The sequence below is a fragment of the Theropithecus gelada genome, chromosome 11 (assembly GCF_003255815.1).
Source record: "Theropithecus gelada isolate Dixy chromosome 11, Tgel_1.0, whole genome shotgun sequence".
NCBI lineage: Eukaryota > Metazoa > Chordata > Mammalia > Primates > Cercopithecidae > Theropithecus > Theropithecus gelada.
In genome coordinates, this window is record NC_037679.1 from 89,602,595 (window position 1) to 89,628,352 (window position 25,758).

The 25,758-nt window shown below is 52.0% G+C and overlaps 1 protein-coding gene across 9 annotated transcripts in view; it reads right to left on the reverse strand.

The window, feature by feature from the left end:
* Positions 1–25,758, reverse strand: part of RIMBP2 (RIMS binding protein 2) — a 319,920-nt gene that overhangs the window by 79,757 nt on the left and 214,405 nt on the right. For all 9 annotated transcript variants that reach the window (XM_025402095.1, XM_025402100.1, XM_025402097.1 and 6 more), the window contains one exon: positions 2,625–2,729. In XM_025402095.1, the coding sequence (XP_025257880.1) occupies positions 2,625–2,726 (102 nt within the window). In that variant the 5' untranslated portion in view covers positions 2,727–2,729. The remainder of the gene's footprint in view (positions 1–2,624; positions 2,730–25,758) is intronic.

Genomic DNA, 25,758 nt, shown 5'->3' on the forward strand with positions numbered 1-25,758 from the left:
GGTTGCAGAAAGACAGAAGAGGTTGCTTCTTTGAGACGCCTCCACGGCACCCTCATCAGAATCATCTTTGGGCCTTGGATAGTTCAAAGACGACTGGTGACTTTTATCTTGGTAGGGAGATGAGGGCCAGTCTTCAGCTGATCCATGCCTCATGGTGGAGGCACCACTGCCTGGTGGGGCAAGCGCTCCAGCTCTGTGCCTCAGGCCCAAATTCAACCCCTGTCCCGTCCCTGGCTGCACCCCAGCCACCCGGCCTTCCTCCTCTTCCCTGGATACTCTGGGCTGGTTCCCAAGGGGACCCGTGTGTGCACTGCTCCCTAACCCTCGCACACTCCCGCCCCAGCCCTCGGCGTGGTGGGCGTCATCTGCTCCTTGAACTGTCACCTATATCTAAAGTCACAGCCCCGTCAACCTGCCACTCCATCCTCTCAACTCCCTTCACTCCTCGCCATCATCTGGGCTTACTCGCTTTTTCATTGACTTGTTCACCTTTCTTTTTTAGCCTGGGAGGGCAGAGCTGTGTCCCACTCGCGGCTGTGTTCCTGCTTCTGGAACAGCAGCTGAGTGGCTGCTTGGAGGGGCAGACGGCCGACACTTGGTGAATGACAGCACGAGGGAGCCGGTCACAAGTGCAGCGCAATGACCACCCACGGCGGAAACTGAACGCGAAGATGCGCTCCGGAAAGAAGTCCCGGATCTCATTCCACTCAAGAGTTGGCCTTTCTCTTCTCACGCTAAAAACTACATTAAAGCCTCTAGAAATTACAAAATCGGCCCATTCATATGTCATCCAGTTTCTCTCCCTCTGCCCCCCGCCCCACTGATGAAGCATCAGTGTATCCAAAATAGAGACAACGGTGAGTCCCAAGGATAAAGAACTCCAAGAGAATGGGACGGTACACAAAAGAGATCACGGACGCAGAATAACGGAGTTGGTTCCAGGTCATTCTCTTTGGCATCAAATGCTTAGTAAATATAACTCCAGGCTCCTAGAGAATGTTCTGTTGAGAGGAGACATCCTGTCCCTTCCTGGACAGTCTCTGTGTTTCTACAGACTGATTATCTGTCTCAGACGGTCCCCGCCTGGGGACGTGGCTTCTGGAGTGGCGATGAATGAATGCAGCTACCATCAGGTGTCGCCCAGCCACGGGAAAGGTCCTTGAGACATGGCAGGAGAAGATAAAAGTAATATTCCTGCCTGTGTCCCAGCAATATCCCTTGCGGATAACATCTAATGAAATATTGCTGCTCCGGGTACCTGCCACCTTATTATGACAGGTAATAAGGGCTGTGAAGGCCCCATCAGCGCTGGCTTAATGAAATCTATCCTTAATACGATCTCGTGCTAAATGATTAGAGAAATGGCATCAGAACTTATCTACCTGTTCCAACAAGCTCTGCTAATAAACTCTGGAGAAGAAACACTGCTCTGACAGATTCCTATCGCCACCCAGGCTGGGTGAATGACTGTGAGTCCTTTATTTTGAGATCCAAGGCCTGGAGAAGCTGTCAGATGGGTGGAGGGGCCACAGAGGGCAGAGGAGTGGCCCATCCCAGCCGGCGCCGGGCGGGAGGCTGCAGACCAGCCAGCTGCACTCTGGCCATAGGGGTGGCTGCCCTGCCGGGAGGAGAGGGCAGGACTGGGTGGGGACACTGGGCTCCGGAAGGAAATGAGATGAGAACTGTTCACAAGTCCCCACCTTCTGATTTCTTCCTGGGGGCACCCCAAGCCCATAGGCTCCAGGAGTACCACCCTCCTAGCTATTTGGCTAGAGACAGCAGGGCCGTGGCTGAGGACTGGAGTGGGGGTGAGGTTACCTGTCTCAGCCCCCAGACCCATCACAGGTGCCCAGGAGGTAAAAATCCCAAATCACTCAGTCCTTCCTTCCCTCCTTCCCTGGTGCCTCTCTCCTTTCTCTCCTGATTTCTTTTCCTTTCTGTCTCATCTTCCCTTTTTCCTTTCTTACTGGGATCATGCTATAAATACTGCTCTGCAATTCAGTTTTCTCACTTGATAACACGTCATGCAAACAGCCTCAAGACAGCAGAATCACACCACCATGATCCTTTTCACTGACATCACATGGCACCTGGTGTGGCTGGACCACGGTGCACACGCCATCACCCTTAGGTGGGCATCAGTTGGGTCCAATCCCCATCCCCACTGCCACACAGCAGCACTGCAAGAAAACAGAACTCCTTTTGAACTAGTTCCTGTATTCCTTGCAGGGTATCGTCCAGGATGGAGGTTCAGGATGGAGGTGGCAGGGTCACCCTCTGTGTGCACTTTTAGTTTAAACGGATGCTGCACGTTGCTTTTCCCAGACGTGAAAGCAATTCATACCCTGCCAGCCATCTCTATGCATGTGCTTTTCCTACAACCTCACCAGCATCAGAGGTTAGAGCTTTGCATCCGCTTTTCCTTTATAAAACATGAACACAGGTCTACTTAAGAAACACCAGAGCAGGAAAGCAGAAATGACTCTGAATCCTTCTGTGCAAGGAGAGAGAGGAAGAGGCCTGGGAGCTGAGGCTGCAGGTCGGCCGTTCCACCACACCGGGGGTCCCCGGCCCACCCGCAGACTCCTTGCCTCACATGCCGCACCCGGCTGCCTGCCACTTACCTTCTGCAGAAGGTCAATTTCCTGCTGCTTGGCGCTGAGAACAGCCAGGGCCTGCTCATGCTCCAACTCCAGCTGCTGCCGCCGTTCAGCCGCCTCTCGCATATGCTGTGGGGACAGAGAGAGGCCTGGCTGAGCAGGGCAGCCTGTGCCCACGGGCATGCACCCTATACCCTGCACCGAGCGGGCTCTGACTCAGCCCAGTCACTCCAGAGCAGCCCTTCGCCACCCCGCGGGGCACCCACCTCCGTGCTTCCAGAGGCGGCCCTCCCGATGGGGGAGCCGTGACATGAACAAACCCTCCACCTGCCACTTCTCCTCCTCAGGTTCCGAATGCAGCCAGCATTTGAGCAGAACCCTGTTCTCATGCAAAGGTGACTTTCCTCTTTTTGCTTGTTTTGAAAAACTTAATCTCCCTCCTCTGCCTTTTTTGCCCAGGTCCTTTGTATGTAACAGCAAAGGCTTACTGATGTTGTCCTATGTGCCCAGCACTGGTTCAAGGTTTTATCTGCATTTAAGTCATATATCCCCATCATAAGCCTACGAGGTAGGTTCTGTAAGTAGCCTCATTCTACAGAGAGGGAAACTGAGGCACAGGACGTCATCTTTGCCATCACACACCTGGGAAGTGGACACCCGTTCGGAATGCAAACCCAGAGTCCACACCCTTCCGGGTGCTTCCAAACCTCAGGCTCTGGTCCTGACTGCCGACTCCGGTGAACCAGAGCACTCAGACCCAGGAGTCCAAATTCCTTCACCTACCCCCTCTGGAAAGGTTGCAAGGTGGCCCCCATCGGCCAGGCCCATTTTCTGGAGCAGAGAGCAGGAGCCGTATTCCTGGCTCTGTCCCCTCCTCCTGACAATCTGTCTGTCCTGCTTGGAGGGACAGCGCTAAATCCCCAGTACCAGGGTTTGACTCTCACCTACTCGCCCTCGGTGTGCCCGTCCCTCCCCTCTGACAGGTCTCATAGGCCCAGAGTCACCATTGCATGGGAAATGACATTGGGTAGAAAAGGCCACAGCGGGCGGGCAGTCACACTGGGAACAGTCACAGAAAACATTTCCTGGGCCCCCCAAGCCACTCCCGGGGGCTTGGACAACCAGCTACAAAATGCTGCAATTTCACTGTCATTTCCTTTCATTCATGTGTATGTGTGTGTGTGTGTGTGTATGTGTGTGTGTGTGTGTGTGGTGACTTCGTGGTCAACATTTTAAAATCTGGGTCTTTTATATAAAAGTCCAGATTCTTTCAAAAATGGGAAGAGTTGGCCATGCATGCCTCCAGAAAAGGACTGAGAAGGGAGTGGGAGCTGCCCCTTCTGAGGGTGCACACCCCCGATGGCCGCTGCCCCACGGACTTGCCCCCCTGCATCTCCTGACATCCGAGGGCCACACAGATGACCCAGGTCCTAAAGCAATAGGGTGCCTGGCCCAGCGGGGCATGGGGGACTTCCCTCCTGGGCTGGAACTGGTTGGTCATTTATTCATTATTTTAATGTATTTATTATTTTACAATTCTATTGATTTTTAATCTTTTACTCATTTTTATTTATTTTTCATTTTTATTTCTTTGAGATGGAGTCTTGCTCTGTCACCCAGGCTGGAGTGCAGTGGCAGGATCTTGGCACATTGTAGCCTCTGCCTCCTGGATTCAAGCTATTGTCGTGCCTCAGCCTCCCTACCAGCTGGGATTACAGGTGCCCACCACCATGCCTGGCTAATTTTTGTATTTTTAGTACAGATGGGGTTTCACCATGTTGGTCAGGCTGGTCTCAAACTCCTGACCTCAGGGGATCCACCTGCCTAGGCCTCCCAAAGTGCTGGGATTACAGGCATGAGCCACCGTGCCCTACCACCTTTTACTCATTTTTATTTAGTTTCGGAGTCTTAAAGGCCTGTAGCCTTCGCAAGTCATGAGGTCGGACACAAAAGAAGATTAGCATGGTTTCCTGAGGCCGCTGCCGACTCAGCCTAAGCTGGAAAGAGGAGCCTGGCAGTGGGGAGGCGAGGGAGTCCCTGCTGAGACTGGCAGGCGGTGAGGGCAGGGGGCACCCAGGCTCTGGGGGAGGGGTGTGGGGCCCCGCGGGAAGAGGCAGACAGGCCGATTACAAAGGTAGCTCTACCTGCTGCCACCGAAAGCTCCTTTCTTCTGGGAAATACCTTGAAACGGAATCACTTTAACTGAGGATGGGGAAGGCCTCCACTTTTCATTCTGCAAAGCGCTGTGGTTGGTGGGATATTTTGTGTGTGTTTAAAAAGTGAAGTCCTCCTCCCGGCCCGTGTTTCAGGCCCGGAGGCCTCACGTGCCGGTTCATCCACCTTTTTCAGCTGAATAACCTCGGCATCCTCTCTGCTGTCTCCAGAAGAGGCTTCCAGTGAACTCGGAAGCTGTAACTACCCTGCACCCCCACAGACATCTGGGGGTTTCACTGCTGCTATGGGAACTCTCACAAGAACCCGGGATCCTGAGGAAATGGAATTCCCCAGAACATGAACCAACCCCAGGAAACACGGACGCCGCAGTCAGTGGCCATCGCCGGTTCACGCTGGGGCCAGATGGGTCCCAGGGAAACACTGTGCTTGTATCTTCCCACGTTCACTCCAGTTCTGAGCCCGGGCAGGCCTGGCCCTCCCAGGAGGGAGCCCTGGGTATTCGCTGCACAGTCCTCCCGAGATCCACCTTGGCACAAGGCTCTCCCTGCCCCGCTGGGCCGTCAGCCCGTTTGGGCCTCGCCATTTCTAATGGTCTCTTTCCAAGAGCCTCGGCTTCCCCGCCGCCCGCCACCAGTTCACTGTGAGTGCAAACCAGCGGCACACATTGCAGGGTGTTTTTAGGAGGACGGGGACAAGCCACCAAGACGGACAAACCGACAAAGCCCTGAGAGATGCCAGGAATTCCCCGGGCTCCTGAGAAGCTCTGGGAACTCTTCCCCAAACCCTGCTGCCACGTCGGTGCAGTGTGGCCTTCCTCTGGGGTCGGGTTTCCTCATGAGGGTCCCGGAGGTCCTCAGGATGGCCAGTCTCTGCAGACCCGCATGAGGCCCTCCCTGTGGGGCTTCCAGCTGCAGACAGGACTATTTCTACTCCATTTATTCATTCATTGCTTCTCCCAGATATTCGTTCATCGGACTGACATTTATTGAGCACCTACTAGATGCCAAGAAGCTGGGGACACGGAACAGGACAACCATGTCTTCATGCGAGAACACCCCAAGGGTGGGGGCAGAGCATGAAGGCAGATGGATGAAACGAGAAGGGTCCAAGTGTGGCATGGAGGGGGCAGAAGCACCCAAATGACATCCGAGGTCCTGGATTTCCAGGAGTGGCCATTTCCTACATCCCAACACCTGCCTCAATCTGATATGAGGAGGAGATCTCAGCCACATTCCACCAGGAGAACTCGCTCACTCACTCACTCAACAAATATTTAACAAGCACTATGTTTTGTGTCAGGCACCCTGCTGGATTCTGAAGGCTACAGCAACGCAAAACAACAGCAAAACAAAACCGGCTCTCTTGGAGCTCACATTCTGCAGGGGAGGGGACAGACCTCATCCAAATACACCAACTGTGTGTGTGGACACGGGTCAGCAGTCCTAAGCATGGTGACCGCGGGGTCAGGCAGTCCTAAGAACCGTAGGGTCGGGTGGTCCTAAGGGTTATGAACAAATAAAGCCCAGTTCACAAATGCATGCACCTACTATGCAGCCACAAAAATTGTAAAAAATTAAATAAAAGGGGAAAAATAGAAAAAATAAACTGTTTAAAAATATACTTTTGGCCGGACGCGGTGGCTCAAACCTGTAATCCCAGCACTTTGGGAGGCCAAGATGGGTGGATCATGACGTCAGGAGATCGAGACGATCCTGGCTAACACGGTGAAACTCCGTCTCTACTAAAAAATACAAAAAACTAGCCGGGCGCAGTGGCGGGCGCCTGTAGTCCCAGCTACTCGGGAGGCTGAGGCAGGAGAATGGCGTAAACCCAGAAGGCAGAGCTTGCAGTGAGCTGAGATCCGGCCACTGCACTCCAGCCTGGGTGACAGAGAGAGACTCTGTCTCAAAAAAAAAATATATATATATATATACACTTTTATTTTTTATAATAAAAGGGGATGGGAGCTGCAGTCCAGCTGGGGTCTGGCCCATCAGCTGAGAGGGCCAGGGAAGCCCCCCACCAAGATGGTTCTAAACAACGGCCCAAACCAGAGACAGAGCCCCACGCAGCTGTGGGTGGAAGGCAGGACAGCACAGTGCCCAGAGCCTCCACCCTCACCTAGACACGGTGCCCAGAGCCCCCGTCCCCACCTGGACACGGTGCCCGGAGCCCCTACCCCACCTAGATGTGTCCCTGAGCCATGCCACTAACAGGGGCTGCGAGGGCTTCTGCAGCTCCTGGAAAGCCCCCAAAAGTCCCCCCAGACACTGGCTCGCTGATGGACAACGTCCCGTGGGAAGGACGGACTGGAGAAGAAACGTCTCTACAGAGCCTGCCGGCGACTGTCACTCAGGTGTCCTTGGCCGGAAGGAGCCCGACGCCCCCCGAAGTGGACCCCTGACTCCATGTCCCATCCCAGCTCAGGGCCCCTCGGTGGGGAGTAAAGCGGGGTGCTGTCCCAGGGCCACCTGCCTGCCTCTCACGCCCCACTGTGACACCCTGGCGTTCTGTTTCCAGAGAGCAGACCCGTGCCCACCTCCGGACCTTCGCACGCGTTGCTCTCCCTGCCAGCCCGACTCTCGCCTTCCAGCCTTTGCCCAAATGCCACTTCACAGTGAAGCCTGGTGGCCGCCCAGCCCCTCCTGGACATGCCACATTCTCCACCTGCCGTAGTTTCCTCCTGAGCACCCCCACCCCCAACACCCTGGCTGGCTCCCTTGCCTGCTGTGTGTTCCTCCCCACAGAACATGAGCAGGCACCTTGCCCCGCTGTGTCCCTGTCCCCACAACAGGTCACTCGGCACAGATGCCAAATCCTCACACTGCCACCCCCGTGGCCTCTCAGAGCTCAGTCCCACTGCTGTCCCCGCCACCCCCTTCTCCAGCTGCATGGGCCTCCTCACAACCCCTGGGGCTCTCCACACTCCCCACATCAGGGGCTGGCAGGGAAGGTTGGGGAAAAGGTGCTTCCAGCTTTTCACATCAGCAAAATCCATTAAAAAGCCTGAACACCTGGGCTCAAATACCAGCTCTGATACTGGCCCGCTGTGTGGCCTTAGAGTAGTTACTTAACTTCTCTGGTCTTTTGGATTAATTTTTCAACACTATTCTTTTTCATTTAGTAATTAACGAAATAACTAATGTTAATTATTAATTAACACCTACTTCATAGAGGTGTTTTGAATTTTACCTGAGCTATAGTACCTGACATCTATTAAGTTCTCTGTGTTATGTTTTAGTCTCAAGAGGAGAAACCCTTTCCCACTGGACGTGTATAGTCCTGTTGACGCCACCTAAACACCAGGGTGGGAGGGAGGGACTCACAGGGCAACCACGGCTGTACCAACAGGACGACGGACAGCTACAGCCGCATTGGTAAAATGACAGTGAGAAATCGGAATGTGGCCGCTGCCATTTATTAAGCACCTACTATATGCAGGGCACGATGCCTGCCCAGGCACTGTCTCATTTAAGGCTGAGGGTTGGGTGGGTGCTGTGGTCACTGCTTCCCAGCAGAGAAATGGACTCAGGGAAGCTGAGCAAGGGCTGAAAGCCACAGCCGGAACATGGCCCATGAGAAGGTCGGAACTCATGGCCAGTCTGCTCCCAGCCACTGCCCCGCTTCTGGGTTGAGATGACTTACACCAGCCACTGTCATCTTGGAGCACTACGGGGGCCGGGGCAAAGAAGCAGCTTTCGACTCCCTCGTGGCCCACCTGGCCTGGGTGGCCGATTGTGCAGCTGCTTAATTCTGCCATTTGGGCTTAATTCTGGCTAATGTTGTGCTTCTCTTTATTTTGGAAGGGGGCACTGCCAAAGGCAGCCTGTATCATCTTTATTCATCTCTGGGCAGGAAGTTGTTGGCGAGAGGGCACCACCTTCCCCGCCAGGACTCGCCAGGTAGATTCGCCAGGCACCGAAAAGCTCAGGGCGTGGCCCCGCGGCCTCAGAGTCGCCGAGGAGAAAGGGGTGGCAGATGGTGTGCTGGGCTCTTGCTTTGGGGTGCCAGTGAGACGAGGGTTTATAGATCAGATGGATGGAAACAAGTGCAGTGAAGAAGCCTTTGTATTTCTACGGTTAATGAGCCAAGTCCATACGAAGCGGCTGTCAGAAAGGTGTGAGTGGGAGAAGCACTCAGCCCTTGAGGACAGCCTCAGTTTCATCACAGATGCCATGGCTGGGAGGACACGGTTTGCTGGGGCTTGTTTTGGCTTCAGCATCCATCTCTCCAAATCTTACCTGTTTCTGCAAAGTCCTCATCCCCCTCCAGCCACTGCCCATGTATCTGCTTCCCGTCTCAACAAAACTCCTTACAGGATGGGTTCTGTTCAGTCCCCTACGGCCTCCCCTCCCATGCGCTCTTCCAGCCCTTCCAGTCAGCCTCCCTCATGTCACTTGGCTGAGATTCTCCCAGTAAGGCAGCCGAGGAGTCCCTGCGGCCCAAGCCCATGGCCACTTTCCTGCCCTGACTGGACCAAATCCCTCAGCAGCACCTGACGCCAGGGCTGCTCCTCCTGGACACGCCCTGGACTCTGGCCCCCGTGGGCCGCACTGACCTGGTCTCCCTCCCTGACCTCCGCAATGACCTCCCGCTGATCTCTAAATCCTGGAGGGGCCCCGGCTCTATTTATACCGTTCCTTAGGTGATCTTAGCCAGCTTTGAGGTTATAATTGCCACATAATTCCAAATGAACCCTTCATCCCCCCGCCCTCCCAACTCATACCCAACTGCCTACTCATTATCCCCACATGGATGTACGGGAGGAAGCTCAAATTTAGCCTGTCCGAAATAGAATTCTTGATTTTCTTCCTCAAACAAGTTCCCTCCCCAAGCTGTGCCATCTCGGCCAAGGACACCATCATCCCCTCAGCTCCTCCAGATGCAAAGCTGAGAGTCATCCTTGATTTCCTGCTTCTCCAGAGCCACAGGCTGCACCAGAGATTGCCCCACAGCCATTCTCCTTCAACAGCACAAAGGCTGCCAACTGCACCGGGTACCAAATCCAAACTTCCGGCTGCAGCCAACAGGCTCCCCTGTGATCCAACCTCTTCTCTGCCCTCACCTCCCGCCTCTGCCCCTTCCTCACTATGCTTTTGCCACACTGGCTTCTGCTCAGGTCCATGACCACGTCAAGGTCATCCCCAACTCCAGGTCTTAGCAAGTGCCACTCCTGCTGCCCAACATGCTTGTCCCTGCACCACCACACGGCCAGCCCTTCATGGCATGATGGGGTTTAGGATGTGTTCCCTCCAAACCTCGTGTTGAAATGTGATCCCTGTGTTGGAGGTGGAGCCTGGTGGGAGGGGTCTGGGTCATGGGGGCGTAGCCCTCATGAATGGCTTGGTGCCCTCCACATAGTGATAAGTGAGTTCTTACTCTGAGTTCACTGGAGAGCTGGTTGTTTAAGGGAGCCTGGCTCTGCCTCCCTGTCTCTTGCTACCTCGCTCACCATGTGGTACACCTGCTCCCACTTTGCCTTCTGCCATGTCTGGAAGCTTCCTGAGGCCTCACCAGAAGCTGCGCAGACGCTGGTGCCATGCTTGTACAGCCTGCAGACCTGTGAGACAAATATGCTTCTTTTCTTTACAAATTGCCCAGTCTCAGATATCTCTTTATAGCAACACAAAATGGACAAAGACGTGGCAAGTGTCCTGACCAGTGACCAGAGATTATTTTATTTACATGTTTATTTTATGTCATCCTTTCCATCCCACTCCCTACCCTTGTCCATGAGAACCACAGGATTACAGGACTTACTTCCCTGTCTGCTGGTGCACCCCCAGCCCAGAACAGCCTCTGACATGTGGTGAGGCAGAATCAATGATAGCAAAGGTGAGGCCTCTCACCTAGAACATCTTTCCCATGCCCCCAGCCCACACTCCCCCCTCTCCATCCCTCACAGCCTCCAACTTGACTCTGCAGCAATCCTGTAACCTGCTTTGTACTATTCTGATTAATTTCATGTGATTCTCACTTTCTCAACTGGACTAGAAATGGCTCCACTTCCGTGTGCGCACTCCACAGGCAGCAGGAGTCTAATTCACATTTTCTAAGTGGAATTAAAGCAATGATTATGAGTGGAGGATCCATCCCGTGGCTGTCGCGAAACCAGACTTTAACACTTGAGGAGCCTAGAGAAGGTTGGATCCTCACTACCAAAGATTCCACATTTCACCAAACCCACAGTCAAAACTGTGAACCAGAGACGTAAGCTGGTTCCCCTGGAGGCCGTCGCACTGGCAGAGTTAGTCACGCGGCTATAATAAAACCTCTCTTGGAGATGGGCTTTGAGACTGAGGAGGGGAGAGTGAAGTGGATGGCGAAAAAAAATGTAAGCCAAAAATAGGAGAGATATTGGCTGCAAAGGCTGAAATTCGTGGTGTTAGGTGGATGGTGGGGGAAAAGATAGCTCGGTCAGGGGGTGGTGGGGGCCGTGAGTTTAATATTAGTGAGGTCTACGAAGTAACCAAAAACAGAGAAATAGACAAGGCTCACAAACACACGGACATGCTAAATATATCCATCCATCCTGGCATGAGGACATACTGATTCATTCTGCACAGCGTTACTTTTCTAAATGTAGCCAGTGTGCATGTCTCTGTTGAAACATCTATGGAAAAATCAGTGTTGCAAGGCTGAGATATTAACCAATGTTTCTTTCTATCACGGACCCTCTATTTCTCCTCCATTCCCCTCCCACTTCCCATCCTAAGGGCTCCTTTCTGTGCTCACTGCCTCGGGGAGGATGAGAGATGGATCAGGGAAGAGCAGAAACTGGGGACTCCCCTGGGCTTTGGTCTGCAGAGATACAGGGAATCAAGAAGACAGCGTGCAGAGGGGTTACTGTGAGAAACTGAGACCAGACTTCCCTTTTAATCTGCAGAAATACAATGCTTCACCAGAGGCAGACAGATTCGCTGAGAAGAACCAATGCATGTATAGACACTGGTGGATTCTGCAGAGACGGGCTCTTGGCTCTGCTTTCTGGAAAGTTCCAGAGAGGTGACTCCTAGAGAACTTACGGCTAGCATGGGGAGTTGAGCTTAAACATCCCTGGCAGGGATTTCTGAATGACCCTGGGATAGCTAAGAGCCCACGTGAATGCAGACAACTAAACAATTAAATTCTTTCATGTCCTATATTTTACCATGTCGTCATGTAACTTTTACCTTTGTCTCTGAAATAATGGAAACAACTGGTAGACTGTGCTTTGCCTGCTTTTACAGCCTACATAAAAGCAACACGCATCGGATAGAATAGTGGGAATCTCAGCATGTGTACACTTGGATGAGGGCAGGATGGAATCCCACGACAAGTTGGCTTTGGGTAACCCTGCACCCCAGCCTAGATCTCACCTTGGTATGCCAATCAACTGCCTCACGGCTCTCAGATCTACTCTCTCTCCTTCTCTTGTTTTGCTCAATATCAGAAAGAGCTAAACTTCCCAGACGCCCTTGCCCTCTGTTTCCGGGTGGTCAGTCAATAGGCAGCATCGGCGGGAGGGAAGCCAGGGATTTCTCCCTCTTTTTCTGCCTTCTGAGTTGTCTCTGGTAGTGGCTCCATTTCCTGTCCGTCTCTAATCCATGGTCTCTGCTCCTGACTGAGATTGCATCACCCCCATTGTCCCTTCAGCCTTAGAGGTGATGCCAGCTTCACGATGCAGCCATTTGGCTTATTAGCTCTTCCATCCCGTGTGTCACCAATCCCCTGTATTAATGTCCCTCCATTTGAAATACCTTGGCTGGCTCCTGCTTTTTGACTGAAGTCTGACTGGTAGACTGAAGGAAAAGGATGAAACCAACTCCAAACTGATGACACATTTCTATCCCTCTTTCAAAATGAGCGCCTTAAAAGTGAATTAAGCACTTTGGGAGGCCGAGGTGGGCAGATCACGAGGTCAGGAGATCGAGACCATCCTGGCCAACATGGTGAAACCCCATCTCTCCTAAAAATACAAAAAATTAGCCAGGCGTGGTGGCGGACACCTGTAGTCCCAGCTACTCCGGAGGGTGAAGAAGGGGAACTGCTCGAACCCGGGAGGCAGAGGTTACAGTGAGCTGACATCCAGCCACTGCACTGCAGCCTGGCGACAGAGCGAGACTCCATCTCAAAAAAAAAAAAAGAAAAGAAAAGAAAAAAAAGAAAAGTGAATTAAGTAATTTTGAGGGGGGTTGTTCTGTTTCAACAACTGTTTCTGTGTTGTCCCTTTCACTTGAGTTGTTATAACTAAATTCAAACCTGCTTCATAGACTTACTGTAACAATTTTAAGTTAAAAAAAAAAACTCACTGAAATGTTGATTTTGCTACCTACCTACAAAGCAGAAAATAAATCTGTCCAGGAAAATGTACAATCTGATAATGTTTTTGTTTACTTACCTACAATTTAGCTTGGATTTTTTACTATCCCTTAGTTTGCTTGAAACTTTCCTATAAAAAAATAAACAGTTTTGATGCTTCTTCCCAAGTAGGAAAGCTTGTTCTGGTCCCAGCTGTCAGACAACCCTGGGCTGACAGCTACTTTAATGAATCGGCAGCAGAAGTATAAGTTGGGGTACAGGGAGATGGGGGAGGGGATAGACATGCTCGGTTTACCTCAAGAGTTATAGTATCACAGGGGCAAAGGCAGGTTTGGTAAGTTCCAGCTGCCATTTCTCTCCAAGGGCCAGGAAACAAGGTCCTAAGATAAAAGTCACTGGCCATAAACAACCTTATTCAAGGAAAATAACCTCGTCTGCAGGGCACCTGTGGTGTGAAGGCTGAGACCTGTGCGTTCAGCAACAGAACCAGCCAAGGTGGGGCTGCAGTAAACCTCTCGGCTTACCGGCCAGTCCACAGGACTAAAACAGAGGCCAAATGCCAACTCACCCTGGAACTCAGCCACACCATAAAAGAGGGAGATGTGGTCAGAGTTCAGTGGGAGGGTGGGGAGCAAAGTAGGAAACGGGCTGCACAGCAGCTCCCGAGCCCTGTGTGTGGCAACAATCCAAACCCACGTTAGTGTTTATCATAGGTCACCACCTACAACTGGTGGGAAAATGGTGTTCTTATTCCTGTATGCACACTGCTGGCACAGTTTTCCCAGAGAACCTGCCTGAGACCCAGCCCGGCTCCAGACATCAGCCTCCACATGCTTACCTAAACATATCTGAAGATTACTAAGTTCTAGAAGTACTGTTATGCTAAGTACTGAACACATATCACCCATTTAATCTGCACAACAACCCTTGAAGCAGGCGATATTTTCATTCCCATTTACAGAGAAGGAAACCAAGGCCCAGAGAGGTTGAGTAACGTGTTCAAGTTTGCCCAGCTAGTAAAGGCTCAAGCCAGGATTTGCACCTAGTGAGCCCAGCTCACACTCTCTCCACTGTCTCCGCTCTCTGTTGTCTAAGAGGCCTCCTCCAGGACCTCTCTCATATTTGTGGGATGTGCTGATATTTGCTGGGACTCTCTGCAAGGAGTACACATGAGAACCTTTTCTGCAGTGCCCCGAAGTCACTCCGCCTCCTTCCTTCCAGAGTTCTCAGGCCACCATGCACACCGTGCCTCTGTCACACGGCTGGGGCACAGCCATCTGCACTTCTCCTCGGGGGCAACTGTACTTTCATTCGCACGACTTCCACAAGCAACTGGGATTCTCTCTGTTCCTGGGAGCACAAAGGGCTCGGGGACTCCCAAAGGGAGTCTGAAAACCCCACGTTTCGCCCAAAGACAGAATCCCACCACAGCCTGGCACCAGACTTCCGCTTCCCCGCGCAGGGACCTTCCCAGGGCACACGCTGTCATTCATGGGGAGGCTTCACATCTGAAAAGGACTCAGGACTACACCACGGCCAAAAATGCCTGTCTGAAACACTCTGCCTGTGGCAGGATTTATTTTTAAAGCAGCGATATTTATAGCCGGCTGTCGACATTCACGCCAGCGCTTAAGCTGCCTACAAATGTCAGGGTGCCGCTTTCCCAGGGAAAATCTCGGATGTGACACGGAACGAACAAACCTGGAGCAAACTGAATTATCTCCTCAACGTCAGATCAAAGGTGGACTTGTCCTCTGCTTTGGATGCCGCCTTGCCTGAGCGAAGAAATTAAGGAAAAAGCAATTTCCCCTAACAGGAGTTAACGGCGACACTTTGAATGTCACATTAGTGGGATCTGCTGTGCATGGTAGAAATAATGAAGCATTTATGTACACATGATTTCCTTTCACCCGGCACCTGGCGGAAAGAACGCAAGCACTCACAGAACCCACGTCTTCAAAAGCGAGAAAGACAAGGTCTTTAAAGCTGTTTGTTTTCATGGCATCACGACTCTGTGCCCCAGCCACAGAAGTCACACTCATTCAGAATGAGAATGAACGTGGAAAACAGTCATGCGAATTCAGTGAAGTCTATTTCAGCCAAAGTATTTTAGTTTCTCAAACTGGGAAAAAAAGGATCGTTAGGAGTTCCTTTGGGAAAAAAAGAAAAAAAGAGAGAGAGAGATTTTCCTGAGTCTTAATCAGCCTTTGATCCTAAAGCCTCCCTCCTTCTCCTCTGGCCCTGATGAATCCCGGACACGCGGGGGCGGCAGCACTCATCCCATGCTGCTTTGGGAGCGTTATTTTTCTCACACACAGTTTCTGTCATGCCCCAGTGGTTCCGGCTGTGAGCCCGCGATTTTGGCCAGCCAGGTGGAGGGAATCCTATCAGCTGGACCTGTGTTCAATGCCATTTCCAACGTGTACGGGCTTTGTGCCCTGGGGCGAGTTAGGTACCTCTGAACCTCAGGTTTCACGTTTATTGAATGGCAGCAAAAAGCACCGTCCTTCCTAGGTTGTTGCAAGAATGAGATTAAATGTTAGATTCAAAGGGATCGGTACAGAGGCCAGGTGTGGCAGCTCACACCTGTAATCCCAGCACTTTGGGAGGCCGAGGTGGGTGGATTGCTTGAGTCCTGAAGTTTGAGACCAGCCTAGCAATATGGCAAAACCCCATATCTACTAAAAATACAAAAAATTTTCCAAGTGTGGTGGCAAACACCTGTAGTCCCAGCTTCTCAGGGGACTGGGGCTCAGGCAGGAGGATGGCTTGAGCCCAGGAGGTCAAGGCTGCAGTGAGCCTAGGAATGCACTGCACTCCAGCCTGGGTGAGAGAGTGAGATCCTATCTCAAAACAAAACAAAACAAAACAAAACAAAACAGTGATCTGCACAGGAATCATGTTTCATGTAAATATCACTAAGTTTTATTTAGGTCTGCCACTTTATGATTTGGCTTCTGTTAGTTCCCTCCCATTTTCATTATTTGATCTCCCCTTTCCTGCCTCTTTTTGTTTTTTGTTGTCTCTTTTTGTTCATTTTGTTTTGTTTTGTTTTTGAGATGGAGTCTCACTCTGTTGCCCAGGCTGGAGTGCAATGGCGCGATCTCGGCTCACTGCAACCTCCACTTCCTGGGTTCAAGCAATTCTCACACTTCAGCCTCCTTAGTAGCTGGGATTACAGGCGTGTATCACCACAGCTGGTTAACTTTTGTATTTTTAGTAGAGATGGGGTTTCACCATGTTGACCAGGCTGGTCTCAGACTCCTGACCTCAGGTGATCTGCACACCTCAGCCTGCTGGGATTACAGGCGGAAGCCACCACGCCCAGCCTGGTTTTCAATTTTAATGTATCCACAGAGTGCTGTTCTATACTCTGCGGAGTGCTGTTCTATGTGCCGCAGAGTGCCGTTCTGTGTTCCATGGAGTGCCGTTCTATGTTCCCGCGGAGTGCCGTTCTATGTTCCAGTGGAATGCCATTCTATGTTCCGGAGTGCCGTTCTATGTTCCAGAGGAGTGCCGTTCTGTGTTCCGCAGACTGCCGTTCTATGTTCCGGAGTGCCGTTCTATGTTCCGTTCTATGTTCCAGAGGAGTGCCGTTCTGTGTTCCAGAGGAGTGCCGTTCTATGTTCCGGAGTGCCGTTCTATGTTCCGGAGTGCCGTTCTATGTTCTGTTCTATGTTCCAGAGGAGTGCCGTTCTGTGTTCCAGAGGAGGGCCGTTCTATGTTCCGGAGTGCCGTTCTATGTTCTGGAGTGCCGTTCTATGTTCCGCGGAGGGCCGTTCTATGTTCCGGAGTGCCGTTCTATGTTCCGCGGAGGGCCGTTCTATGTTCCGGAGTGCCGTTCTATGTTCCGCGGAGGGCCGTTCTATGNTCCCGCGGAGGGCCGTTCTATGTTCCCGCGGAGGGCTGTTCTATGTTCCCAGGAGGGCTGTTCTATGTTCCACGGAGGGCTGTTCTATGTTCTGCGGAGGGCTGGTCTATGTTCCAAGGGAGGGCTGTTCTATGTTCCAACGGAGGGCTGTTCTATGTTCCAACGGAGGGCTGTTCTATGTTCCGGAGTGCCATTCTGTGTTCCGCGGAGCGCCGTTCTGTGTTCCAGCGGAGGGCCGTTCCGTGTTCCGCAGAGCGCCGTTCCGTGTTCCAGAGGAGCGCCGCTCCGTGTTCCCGCAGAGGGCCGCTCTGTGTTCCCGCGGAGGGCCGTTCTATGTTCCCGGGGAAGGCCGTTCTATGTTCCGCGGAGGGCTGTTCTATGTTCCGCGGAGGGCTGTTCTATATTCCCGGGGAGGGCTGTTCTATATTCCCGGGGAGGGCTGTTCTATGTTCCGTGGAGGGCTGTTCTATGTTCCCGGGAGGGCTGTTCTATGTTCCGCGGAGGGCTGTTCTATGTTCCGCGGAGGGCCGTTCTATGTTCCAGTGGAGGGCTGTTCTATGTTCCGTGGAGGGCTGTTCTATGTTCCGCGGAGGGCCGTTCTATGTTCCAGTGGAGGGCTGTTCTATGTTCCAGAGGAGGGCTGTTCTATGTTCTGGGGAGTGCTGTTCTATATGTTTTTATGTCACACTCAGTGGTTGCCCCAGGGAATTCAAAATACATATTTAAATTTAAATAATCTACTCAGAATTAAAACTTGCTCTTCCAAGTGGAATTCTTACATGTTCCATCTATATAACTGAAACCCCGTCAGAGTGTTCTACGTTTTCTTTGAAGCATCATTTATGTATATGAAAGAGCCTACGAGGAGAAAAACAGCCTGGTCTAGCCTGTTACATTTGCCCGGACATCCGCCCTTTCTGCTGCCCTCCTCTCTACAGTGTTTCCTGAGCACCAGCTGCGTCCAGGTGGCCCGACAGGCGTTGGAGACACGGTGGACACAAAGCTGAGAGGCCCCGGCTTGTGGGGGGCTGACATCCCAGTGGGAAAGACAAGCATCGCTCGGGTGAGGATATAAAAATACAAGCTTGTGACAGATGGGTAAACCGAGGCTCACGGAGATGACTCAGCCCCTTGTGAGTACATCCCACACTCTGGGACAGAACACTCATTCTGTATCACTGCGCTGGGGACAGGGACAGAACGACTCAGAAGGACAGACCCCTGCACTGGCCCTCCTGGAGCCCACTCCAGACTCCAGCAAGCATCAGGCCTGGAAGTCGGCGCCTCCCCGCCACCATGGTTCTCCCTGCACTGCTCTGCCGCTGCCTCCACACCACAGTAAGACGGTGGATGCAAACGTGCTTTGAAAGTGCAAAGTAGGGCTGGGCGCAGTGGCTGTAATCCCAGTACTTTAGGAAGCCGAGGCAGGCAGATCACCTGAGGTCAGGAGTTCGAGACCAGCCTGGCCAACATGGTGAAACCCCATCTCTACTCAAAATACAAAAATTAGCCAGGCTTGGTGGCGGGCACCTGTAATCCCGGCTACTCAGGAGGCTGAAGCAGGAGAATCGCTTGAACCCGGGAGGCAGAGGTTGCAGTGAACTGAGATTGCCCACTGCACTCCAGCCTGGGCGACAGAGTGAGACCCTCTCTCAAAAAAAAAGAAAGAAAGAAAGAAAGAAAGAAAGAGAGAGAGAGAGAGAAAGAGAAAGAGAAAGAGAGAGAGAAAGAGAGAAAATGCAAAGTAGGGGTCAGGGAACCCACGGAGGCCTCCGGGACCCACACTCCAGCCCTGTGTGCTGGTTACTTGGGACACACCCCTTCCCTGCTGCCCAGCGCACTTCACCGTGTGTGGGAAAGGGATGCGTTCATGACCACTGTGTCACAAAGTACCACGACTGGCACTCCTGCTTACGACAATGGAAGGTTTCCTCTCTCAGCTCTGGAGGACACAAGGCTGAAATCCAGGTGTCGGCAGGGCCGGCTCCTCTCCTGGAACCTCTGAGGGAGAAGCCGCTCCATGCCCCACTCCAGCTGCTGATGTGGCCGGTGATGCTTGGTGAAGACACCTCACTCCCATCCCCTTGGGTGTCTCTGTGCCTCTTCTTCTTAGAAGGACAACAGTCCTTGGGTTTAGGGTCTGCCCTACTCCAGCATGACCTTATCTTGATGACACCTGCAAAGACTCATTTCCATATAAGGTCATATTCACAAGTACATAGATTTAGGACTTGGGCGTCATTTGGGGAAGCACGGCTGACCCGCTGCATCCCCCAAAATGATGAGGGGAGCTGCTTCACTTGCTCCCCATCTGCCTGGATTCATGCCTCTGGACACCTGCCGTGGGCCACGCCCTCAGCCGTGCTGGCACATACCCCAGTGGCTCCCGCCTCGGTGCTGCCCATCGTCTCCTCTTGCCCCTGTGAGAATTCCCCAGGGGACGTTGCTTGGCCAGGCCGTTGTTGTCACATGGGCCTCAGCTGAAGCGTCACCCCCTAACAGACATGTGCAGGGTGCCCTGCGCTCCCCTCACCCTCCAGGTAACCCTGGCTCATCATCACCGTTTTCCTCCATGTCTGAAATTCTTATCTATTTGCTAGATGACCTGATTTTTTTCTGTGCTCCTCCCACCCCAGCAGGAGGTTAAGTTTCATGAAAACAGAAATAACCTAGGGTTTGCTCCTCATTTTACTCCAAGCTTCTGGCATGGTAACTGGCTATCCTTCTGTCTATTCTAGTAGATTCCTTTGAGGGTGTATATCAATGAAATTGCTTACAGTATTAGCTATTCTTGATCACCAACCTCTCCAGCACCAGCCACGGTGTTAGATCACTGGGCACATTCTATGCTTTGAACCCTTACATCTAGAAAGGTACTTTATGGCCACTTTAAAGATGAGAGGATACCACGGTTCCCAGAAATTAGTTCTCTTGATCACATATAAACAACTAGTTAATGATCGCATTCAAATTTGAACCCAGACTGTTCTAACTAAAAGCCCAAAGTCTTTGAATTAGGTGAGGCTACTGAAATCAACAGGAATGTCCCCCCAGGGTGGGTGATGATTCTGACGCTAACTCATTGGCCCTAAACTGTAAAGCATTGTAGACTATGGCGGAGAGTAGGTCCATGCCTGTAGCCATCTGACATGGTTTGGCTGTGCTCCACCCGAATCTCTCCTTGAATAGTAACTCCAGTAATTCCCATGTGTTGTGGGAGGGACCTGGTGGGAGATAATTGGATCACGGGGGCGGTTTCCCCCACACTGTTCTTGTGGTAGTCTCACGAGATCTGAAGGTTTTATCAGGGGAAACCCCTTTCCCTTGATTCTCATTCCCTTCTCTTCTCTTGCCTGCCACCACGTGATACATGCCTTTCACCTTCCACCGTGATTGTGAGGCCTCCCCAGCCACGTGGAATGGTGAGTCCATTAAACCTCTTTCCTGTATAAATCACCCAATCTCGGGTATGTCTTTATTAGCAGCATGAAAACGGACTAATCCACCATCTCACTGTCCTCACTCCGGTCTCAGCAGCCCTGCTGAGCAGCTCTGGGGTAGACGAGGCTGTGAGGCGTAAGGCTCCATCCACTTCCTGCAGGAGGGTCGCTTCTGTCCACGGGAGACCAGCACACAGTGGCGCCTTGTGAAAGGCCATGGCCCCATCACCCTGAGCCCCCTTCTGTGCCGGGCCCCCAGCAGCTATGGACAGAGCCACTCCCCAGAAAGTGACCACATGATGGTTTCCTGCCTGTGATGGCCTCCTTCAGGCACACCTTTCTCTCAGCTGCAGGCCACGCAGGGGAGCCAAGGAGGACCGCGCACCTCTCCGCACGTCGGGACTCCTGTCCTGTCCCTGAGGAGTGGGACCCTTGAAGTGTTCTGCCCAGGCCATCAGACCAAACCACCCCGACATCACTGAGCAGCGTGAAGAGAGACCGGGATGTGCATCTGGCTCCCCCGACAGGCCCCACTTCTCACCCTGTGAGGCCACAAGGCCCGCGGCAGCAAAGGGCCATAAACTGGGGGTTTAAAATGACAGCAACCCATCGTCTCAAGCCCTGGAGGCCGGAAGTCCTCAGCCGAGGTGTGGACAGGGCCCCGCACCCTCCGAAGGCTCCAGGGCGGGCTCCCCCCCACCTCTCCAGGCTCTTGGGCACTCCGTGGCTCATGGTCACATCGCTCTGATCTCTGCTTCCATCCACGCATGGCTTCCTCCCTGAGCATCTGTGTCTCTATCCAAACTCCCCTCTCCTTTCTGTTACAAAGCCTGTCGCTGGATGAGGGCCCGCCCCAATGTATGACCTCACCTTTACCTGGTGACATCTCCAAACACCCTATTTCCAAACTAGGCCCCACACCCAGGTTCTGGGTGGACATGGGGAGAGGCCGATTCAACCCCCACTCCGTCCAGAAGCTTCCCACCTGCCTTCTGCTCCCTGGGCTCCGTGACCACGGATCCTGCTCACAGCCTCTGGTGGTTTCGCCGGCCCCTGCCTCTAATTGCTTCTAGCCTGAGCTCTCTGAAGTTAAACCTTGTGAGTGTGAAGTTAAGCCGTTCTTCCCTGCCAGGACTCTAAAATAAAAGCAGCCGTCGCTCTACCGCATCTGAAGAACAGAAGCGTCTCACGGGCCACGGACAAGGGGCTGGAGAGATGCTCTGACCATTGCTGTGAATGAAGCCCCACAGGCTGCAGTCCCTTCACCCAGGAGCTGGGGAGAGGCTGAGGACCCAGAATGTCTTGAGTATCAGGCAATAGGAACTCACGTGAAAAACACATGAGACTTGTTTTGTTTTGTTTTGTTTTGTTTTGCAGTGAGTAAAAAAGCCCAATGTGTTTTTTACTTGAATCTGAGAAGCTAGAGAATAAAAAGCATTTTGTTTATCACAATGCGCTCACTTCTGATAGGGACCCTGCTTCAGAGGAGTGCTGGGTGTTTTGATCAGACTCCTGTGCCAGGACCTAAACGGAGGATTGACTATGAGTTAAACGCAACAAGGAGTGTGGGGTGGAGAGATCCTTGTCCGACACCCGACCAGGCTGAGGAGATGCTGGAAATCACGAACTCGCCAGTGTTTACTCCCCTTGGTGAGAGTCTGCCTATTCCAGAAAGAAACTGCAGATTGATCTGTAGATGTGACTTTATAGAGTCCCCTGTGAGCCCCAGAGAAGCAACCTCTGCAGAGAAGCACCCTGACTCCAGGCCTCCGGCTGCCCAGTCATTCTCCACGAAAGCAGCACCGACTCCAGGCCTCCGGCTGCCCAGTCATTCTCCACGCAGGCAGCACCGACTCCAGGCCTCCGGTTGCTCAGTCATTCTCCACGCAGGCAGCACTGACTCCAGGCCTCCGGTTGCTCAGTCATTCTCTGCGAAGGCAGCAAGTGTCTGCAGTGCTGGTCGGTCCAGCCAGGCAATCTCTCAACCCCTCACTCATTCATGCATGTACTTGCTCAGTTATTAATTCATCAACCAATCAGTATATATCGAGTGTCTACTATATGCCAGACTTTGTGCTGGGCACTAGAACAAAGGCTGTCCTGAGGATGTTATATTTTGGTAGGGAAGACAAATACACAGGCAGACAGTTAAAGCAGACAAGATGAGTGCGCTGAAGAAATGGAACCCAGTGATGTACAGGTGACCAGCAAGGGGGGCCTGTGGTCCTTTAGACCAGATGGCCAGGAAAGCAACATGAAACAGACCCAATAAGCCAGGAATCAGAAATACAAAGTGCTGAGGGAAACAGCATTCCAAATTAAAACAAAACAAAACAAAACAACACTCAGTGCAAATTCCCTGGAGTGGAAATAAGTGAGTATGTTCCAGAAAGACAAAGACAGACAGGGCCTGTGGGTACGGGGTGGAAGGAGGCACACGAAGAGTCTAGGCTGAAGGACGAGGGGGGGCTAGAGAGTGCAGGTAGTAGGTTTAGGTTTTTATCTCTGTGCAATGCAAAGCAACTGGTAGGTGTTACACAGGAGAGAGGCATGACTGGATTTTAACGGGGTGGCTGTGGCTGCAGGGTGGAGCATGGCCTCCAGGGGACACACAGTATTAAGGCAGAATGGCCCTGATGGTCGTGGTAAAGGTGACAGATATTGTTAGCAGGTGGCTTAGCAGTGACTAGCTTCACTGCACAAACTTAAGAACAGCCTGTGTCTGTCACTCACTCATTCCGTCCCTAAACGTTGATGATATGGTTTCTCCTCCCAGGATGGATACTAGGGATATATTCATAAGCAGGAAAAGATAGGACATCTCATGGCTTTGTGGGTGACTGGGCTGAGCCACATGGTTCTCACTTGGGGTCTCCAAGCAGTTGTGCTCAGATGGCAACTTAAGGTGGAGTCATCTTCAGGCTTGGCTGGCTCTTCACTTCCATTCTGCCCTCACCGGGCACAGCTGGAAGAGGGGAGGCAGGTCCACTCCCAGACTACGGAGCTTCTCGTCTCCTGGAAGGCAACGGGACAAACGCAATCTGGACAGCAGACACAGCAAACGCCAAGGCCCGGAGGTGGGATGGGACGTGTCTGCTGGGAGAGCTGAAAGGAGCCCTGTGCCACAGTGAGGAGGAGAAGGGCGGCGGTAGATGAAGCTGGAGAGGCAGCCATGGCCAGATCACACAGGCCCTGACCCAAATGGTGTCAGCTTTCAGAAGAGAAGTAAACCCCTCACTACTGCTTCTCTTCTGTATCTACAATCTCTCCAGGCACATACCTTTAAACACCAGCTCTAATCTGAGGACTCCTAAATTCCCATCTCCAGCCATGTCTCTCCCTAACTCCAGAAGGGGACATCTTCCTGCCCACGTGACTTCTCCCTTTGGATGCTGCGTGGGCATCCCACACCGGGTCCTACGCTGAGCTCTCGACTTCCTCCCACCTCCTCTGGTCCCCTCACCACGCATCCCTGAGTCCTCTGCACGTCATCAATGCCACTTTCTTCTTAATCTTGCTCAGACTACAAGGCCTTCAAATCATCCTTGGATTTTCTTGCTTAAGCCAAAGTCAATCTGTCAGCATCCTGTTACCTCCACCTTCAAACTGCATCAAGAACCAGACAGTTCTCATCGAATCCACCACTCTGGTCCAAGCCTCTACCATCGCTCACCTGGATGATTTCAAAAGCTTTTCTGCAGCTGGTCTCCAAGGATGCCACTTCTCCACAATGGACCCCACACCCTACTACGCATGCCCCTGTGGCATCCCCTCACCTTGAATCCAGACCTATACCTGTCTTCTCTCCAGTAAGACCTGGCAGAAGGGACTTTCAAAGCTGAGTCATAAGTAGCCTTGTAGCTTTTGCTTAGGGCTTGTGAGGTCTTTGCTCTGGGGGGACTCAGCCACTGTGGAGGAATTCTGACCCCGAATCCACCAGAACCATGTAGCTGCCCAGTCAACTAATACGGCCATAAGACATCAACACGAATCACTAATCTCAGCCACTTTTTTTGGGTTGCATTAGTCCATTCTCACACTGCTATAAAGACATACCTAAAACTGAGTAATTTATGAAGACATTAGTCCATTCTCACACTGCTATAAAGACATACCTAAAACTGAGTAATTTATGAAGAAAAGAGGTTTAACTGACTCACAGTTCCTCGGGCTGTACAGGAGGCACGGCTGGGGAAGCCTCAGGAAACTTACAGTTATGGCGGAAGGCAAAGGAAATGCAGGCACATCTTCATATGGCAACAGGAAAGAGCATGAAGTGGGAGGGGCTACACACTTCTAAACCAAGAAATCTTGTGAGAACTCAGTCACTATCACAAGAACAGCAAAGGGGAAGTCTGCCCACATGATCCAATCATCTCCCACCAGGTCTCTTCCCCCACATTGAGAACTACAATTCAACATGAGATTTGGGTGGGGACATAGAGCCAAACCATATCAGGGTGCTTTGTGATACAGCAATAGCTAACTGGTGTACCTCTGTGCGGGTCTTCCTGCACCTCCTCTTGTGTACTACATCTCTACAGAGTTGCAGATATAATTCCTTAAAAATTCAGGTTAGATCACATCATTCTACTGTTGAAAACCGTTTAATGGCTTCCCATCTCAGGAAGAAAAGAGCCAAAGTCCTTATCTTGGCCTTCAAAAGCTTTAAGTGATCTGCTCCATGTCATCTCCCTCATCTGACCTCATCTTCTAACTGTTTCCCCACGTTCATTCTACTCCTGCTCCTCGGACTTCCACACACTTCTCAGACACAGCGGGCACTCACCATCTGCCCCAGGGCCTTTGCACTTCTGCACAGCTCCCTCCCTGGCTTCATCCAGGTCTCTGCTCAAAGGACTCACCACAGTGAGGTCTCCCCAACCACTAAATGTAAACCAGCTCTTCCATGACTATCACCCTTCACCCCTTCTCACTTCCCCACCTGACCTGCACGTGAATTCATCAACTCTCCACCAGAACCAAGGGCATGGATTTAGATCACTTTTTCCAGAAACAAGAAAGCATTTGACACAAAGTGGTTGCTCAATATTTTTGAATGAATATGTCTTCGGGTGTGGGTCCAACTAGATTTCTTTTTTTTAACTTTTATTTTAGGTTCAGGGGCACATGTGCAGGTTTGTTATATAGGTTTTAATCAGGGCAAGTACTGTAGGCTTTGAAATTCTTCGGGAAGCCAGTGCCTGAGGTGAACAAATCCATTTCATTTCCCTTTAAAATCTGCATATCTGGACATACTTTTTTGACTCTTCAAGTGAAAATTACTTGGCAACCCCCACAATACAGTCAAAACGGGCTCTGAAAAGAACCGTGTGGGCCGGATGCAGTGGCTCACACCTGTAATCCCAGC